Source organism: Oncorhynchus mykiss, chromosome 9, assembly GCF_013265735.2.
Source record: "Oncorhynchus mykiss isolate Arlee chromosome 9, USDA_OmykA_1.1, whole genome shotgun sequence".
Lineage (NCBI taxonomy): Eukaryota > Metazoa > Chordata > Actinopteri > Salmoniformes > Salmonidae > Oncorhynchus > Oncorhynchus mykiss.
Genome location: NC_048573.1, coordinates 9,103,877 through 9,109,402, shown reverse-complemented (window position 1 = coordinate 9,109,402; position 5,526 = coordinate 9,103,877). Strand labels below are relative to the sequence as shown.

Here is a 5,526-nt window from a genome sequence, read left to right as displayed (position 1 = left end):
GGTTTTACGGCGGTGTCACCTACCAGGCTGGAGTTTGATGTTTTAAATTCTGCACTCTAGTCCAAGATTTCTAACGCTTTTTTTGTTGCCCAGGGAAACCCCACCCCAGGCATACCGGCGACCAAGGGACATACATTATATGTTAGAATTATGTGAATGATAATGGCAAGTAGAAGAAGTAATCACCGTTTTAAAATGAATAGATTTAGTAGACCGTGTCATTATTTTGACCTCTCCACAGCTCCCTGGAAGAGGAAGTGTAAACTATAACATAGTATATTAGCTAGAAAGGTATCTTTGGCGATTTAGAGAAAGCACATTTTCTGCAATTCTGCAAATATTTCTATTGAGTAGAGGGTTTTTTTCTGTACAGTTTTGAATCTTATTTCTAGCAATTCTACACAGTTTGGCATGGAGCTGAAAGGAACGTTTGCAGTTTTATAGCTAATTTCCTTCAATTCTATGCATTTTGACATGGCTAATCCTGCGTTCCTTTGCTCAAACATTATAACAAAATCTACAGGCATCAATTCTCCCTGACTGTCTACTAGCTTTTATTTGATTGTTAGTTCTTGAAGATGGTATTATAAAATATATATACATGTATAGTTTAATATCTTTTCGGCATGCTTTCTATCCGGTTTGGGTTGTTTAAGATCACACCAACAGTTGGAGGGTGTAGGCGCTAATAAGACCCTCAGATAGCGTCTGCAAGACTGCAGGCTTCAGAGCGATGTGCTTATCACGACACGCACTGCGATCTGTTGGAAGTTTGTGCAATTTCATACAAGATAATGGAGAGGCGTGTCTAATTATAAGCCACATGCATTTGTTTGTGTCTGATTTCGAGACTCGCCACGTGAAATAACAGGATAAATCCCTCCCAAAATAAATAACAGGATAAATCCCAAAATAAATGTTTAACTGTTACTGAAGTGTAAAACTTGTATTTGTTAATTTGAATTTCATATCAGTTTTACTATTTAAAAGTGGAACATTAATTAATTTAAGTCACTTAGTGTACTGGATTTGATGGGTTTATTGATCCCCTCGCCACTCTCACCCCTTGACGACTAAGGACCCTCTGAGTGAGTTGGTAGGGGCGAGGGGGTGGTTTGGGATTCACCGATTGGCTGATCACTCCCAACCCAGAGGAATCCCCAACCAGTTGATTACTTTAAAATTGTGGAAGCCCTTAAAGAGATTCTCCGGTACTTTTGGATACTTTTTAGCCAGTAGTTCTGAAAGCAGAGCTCGCGAGACAAAAGTGGTCCACGGAAATTGCGTACTACGTCACATATGTGAAGATATGCACCACGTCACTGCTCTCTCTCTCTGCTGTCAGTGCATCATGTGCAGCTTGCTAGCTGTCACTCATATGGTGAGGAGCTGAAGTTCATTGGTTAAACTCAAATTGCTAAAGGGCTGACCCATGTGGAAGAAAATGTAGTGGAAATGTCACAGCACAGCCTCCAGAAAAACAGTCGCTTTCAAACTAGAGATTTCGAGGCTAATTGAGGTAAAACAGTAATTCTGCTCATAGATTATGTGTGTATGAGCTACACATGGACACATCCAGCTCAAAGCAGGAAGTTTAAAAAAAATACTTAGTAGGCCCCAAAGTTACGGAGCATGTCTTTAATGTCACTGTCCATGCTAAAATAGTTTCTATCCAAGTTGATTCCTCTAACTATCTCTATGAGTTTGGCCTATTTCGCGTTACAGATTTCGTCTGCGTCACACCTGTCGTCCACCTCACGAGAGGGGTCAATTGGGGGTCAAACAGACCATGGTGTTTTACACTGCCACAAAGTCATATCGTAAAAATTCATATAAACAACAATGATTTCATTTAAGGTTAGGCACACGGTTAGCAGTGTGGTTAAGGTTAGGTTTAAAAACATATTTTGAGAATATAATTTGTAGAAATGGGCGTGGTTTATGGCGCTGTGGTAACTAGTGATGAGCGAAAATGGCCGGTTGTTTGTCAGGTGAGCGCGCGTCTCACCTTGTCCTCGGTAAGAAATCACACCTTCTGATTCCATCCTTCTGGTGGCAGTAACTCTGGCTTTCACCGGTGCTAGGTCGAACATGAGGGCTACCCACCGTAACAACACATGTATCCTGTCCTTTTTCGTATTTTTCTTGTGTTCTACGTTTACCCGAGCGGACGGGAAAATGGCCAACATTCCTACCGATCCCTCTGCTTCGTTACAATCACAACTCGGTGGGAGATGTCGCCGAAATCACCATAGCACTAGTCAGAAAAACCAGCACGAGCCGCTTCACACGCTGCTAACAGAAGCACAGAAGGCCGACCAGAACTTGCAATATATGTTAAGTTTGTTTAAGAGCGCGGCCGACCCGGATGGGAGGCCTAAACAGCATCGGATGTTCGGGTCGAACACAGCGCGTCTGTTGCGACCCAACACCACCCAGGTGTGGTCTCTGACAGCGTCTTCAGGTGAGACACACAGTGTGTAAGATAACAAGCGCTTATCATCCTGAGGGTTTTGTCTATCTGATTATAAGAAATTGCAGTGGTTAAGGGTAGGCCTGTTGTACAACTATTGTTCATTGTCATTCATGATAACAATATATAAACCGTTATTAAGGCTATAGGTTATGATGGGTATTGGGTATGTGCTATGGTGTAGAATAGTCTAGGTTACCTTTGTCTTTGTAACTGTTTGTTGTTATGGTGAAGCCTGACCATTTCAATTTAGAAGTGTATCAGGTCAAAGGTGAGATGAAGATATTGACTCCTACCATTGTCATCTCTCCCTGTTCTTTACATCCTTTCTCTCTCTCCCTATACACATTTTTCTCACCCCTGTCCTCTCTCTGCATGTTCTCTCTCTCCCTCCTCCAGTCCTGCGCTACACCTACACAGTGGAGTACGACCTCCAGTCCCTCTCCCTGGAACAGCTAGTGAGAGCCTCCTTTGTCCACCTCCGTCCCTCTAATACATCCAGGACGCCCCGCCCCTCCCCTCTCCGTTGCAGGGCCAGAGTCACCTCTCTGGGGCATGATAGCTGGACAAGCCCCCCTGGAGGTCTGGGGCGCCTAGTCACCCTGGAGCCGCATCAGCAGTGGACAGAAACTGACATCACAGAGTACCTCACCGCACAGGTGGTAACGCTGACCCAGGGAAGGCCAAAGCAGGGCAGTTGCCTGACCCTCCTGGCCCAGTATTGGTGCTTGGATCCTGGGCATTGGAGGAGCGAGGCCTTGGGAAGCCTGTGGAGGATCCGAGGGGGACACAGGAGGGGAAGGAGGGCGGCCTCCACAAATCACCTCAACACCCCCGCTCTCCTCCTCTTCCTCAATGAAGAGGAAGAAACCAGAGAGTGGGGGGCAGCGACCCGAACTGGATGGTCCAGTTTGGGGGGTCTGACTCCAGAGCCTCACCACCTCTCCGCCCCCCGACTCCGTCGCTCCAACGGCCCTAATCCCCCAGGTAGCATCGCCTCCGACATCCCCAACTACCGAAAACACAAGAAACCCTCGTCCAAGAACCAGTGCAAACTCCACTCCTACCGGGTCACCTTTGCCGCGTTAGGCCTGGTCAAATACCTCGCCCCACACCAGTACAACCCTGGGTACTGTAAAGGAGACTGTCCCAGAATCCTCCACTACGGCCTCAACCCCTCCAGCCATGCCATAATGCAGAACCTGATTAAAGGGAAGGGGATGGACGAGGTGCCGTCGCTGTCCTGCGTGCCGTATAAATACAAGCCCATCAGCGTACTGATGCTGCTGGATGACAACAAGACAGTGGATTATAAGGAGATCCCTGACATGATAGCTGAGTCCTGCACCTGTCGGTAGTTAGAGAAATGGGGGGGGGGGGGGACGTTAGGAGCATGGTCCATGCTCCTAACGTCCCGTCCCCCCCCTACACACTTGCTGCTAGTTAAAGACATTTGGGTGGGGAGGGAGTCAGGGGGAGGCCGGTCCCCCTCTTCATTACTCGGTAGAGACTGGGGCTTAGCTTACCCTCCCTTTCACTAAGCTGTCCCTCCCAACCGTGAGTTTTCTGATCCGTCTCCCTCCCTCCACTGGCTTCAGATGCCCCATGTCACACTGAACCTTTTGGAGGAGGGGAAAAGACGGCGGTAGAGGGTGGGGTAGCTTGGCGGGGGTTCCACAAAAACAAAAAAAAGCTTGTTGCCTTCTTTAACATGCTCTGTGTACAGGTTTATATTAGAATCAGTGGACCAGTAAATGAATCATGTGGGACTGAAGGCTCTTCACTTCACTTTGAACCTCCTGGAGGGCAGAGAAAACAACTTAAGAGCCCAGATCACACCATCGTAAAGCTCTGTGGGTAGTGAAGTCTGACACTGGTCATGTGATGATGATGAAATAATGGGCTGTAGGAATATGTTGATGGGTGTACAGGAAGGGTCAATCCTGGTGTTCTGCTTGAACCAATTTGGTGTTTTGTTTGTTTTTTCTGGTCTTTTTTCTTTTTAAAATCTTGTTATCAATGCTTGACATCTGGACCAAGGAAGTGAGTGATGGAACACACAACGTGATTGGCCAGAGACTAAGCTTCGTAAGATATGTACATATTTGGATCCACACACTTTGTGTTGTTGGCATGTTGGGCCCCTCTAACAGTTTGGGTGTCTGCCCTAAAATTAAATACAAATCATTTAAAAAATGCATTTTAAAATAAATAAAAAAATGGTCGCCGGCCTTTTTCAGTGCGCCTTTATATTGAGTTATTAAGGACTCGATGGAGTCTTGCTAGACTTGGTGTGTGTCCCAAATGACACCCTATTCCCTCTGTAGTGCACTACTTTTGACCAGGACCGGTAGGGTAGTAGTGCACTACATAAGGAATAGGGTGCCATTTGGGGCGTAAACCTTGGAGTGTACTGCTTCTTTACAAAACCACAGATTTTTCTAATATTTCTGGGCTGAGGGTGTGGCCTTCCCAAACGGAAAAGGGTGGGGTGGGAGGATAAGAACTAGGGCAGTATCACTGTCAATGGCGTATCTCAGGGGAAACTAAACTAAACGGGGAAAGTGCAATGTGTCTTGAGTATTTTTCAGGAGTGTGTCTTATGAATGTTTAGCTAAAAGTCTCGCACTGAAATTATGGTGACGTTTTATTATAATGAATGAAAAATAAATAATAAAATGAATATTTTGTAAAAATCTGATTTGACATTGGTTTTGTTTCTTAACTACAGTTGGATGATAGTGCCCCTAATGTTGAATTGGTAGTCACTAGTTAGCCATGCATGTTTTTGAAGTGCATTTTTTACATTTGGTTTTGTGTTCTAATGTGAGAAGGATTTTTTTTTTTTTTCGGTCTCTTTTTTTGGGACACAGGATTTAGCCTATTGGACAAAGAAGCATTTTTAATGGTGACTATCCATTTTCACATCATATTTAGTCCAGAACTAGACTCGATCTGTGTCTGAGAAAACCAACTGTTTATATTCATGACTTTACCATGTTATCCTGTTATGTAGTTCAGGGTTCTCCATCATGATGCATGCTGGAGTGGAC

General features: G+C 45.2%; 1 protein-coding gene across 1 annotated transcript; it reads left to right on the top strand.

Annotated features, from left to right (window-relative positions):
- Window positions 1-1,943: 1,943 nt before the first annotated feature.
- Window positions 1,944-5,169, top strand: bmp15 (bone morphogenetic protein 15). The gene is made up of 2 exons (XM_021614611.2): window positions 1,944-2,464; window positions 2,873-5,169. The coding sequence occupies exons 1-2, from the start codon at window positions 2,092-2,094 to the stop codon at window positions 3,829-3,831; spliced, it is 1,332 nt and encodes a 443-aa protein (XP_021470286.2). The 5' UTR covers window positions 1,944-2,091; the 3' UTR covers window positions 3,832-5,169.
- Window positions 5,170-5,526: the final 357 nt, after the last annotated feature.

Coding starts and splice junctions, on each gene's coding strand:
- bmp15 (XM_021614611.2), top strand. CDS start 2,092: ATGAGGGCTACCCACCGTAACAACACATGTATCCTGTCCTTTTTCGTA. Junction 2,465..2,872: donor GTCTCTGACAGCGTCTTCAG/GTGAGACACACA, acceptor TCCCTCCTCCAG/TCCTGCGCTACACCTACACA.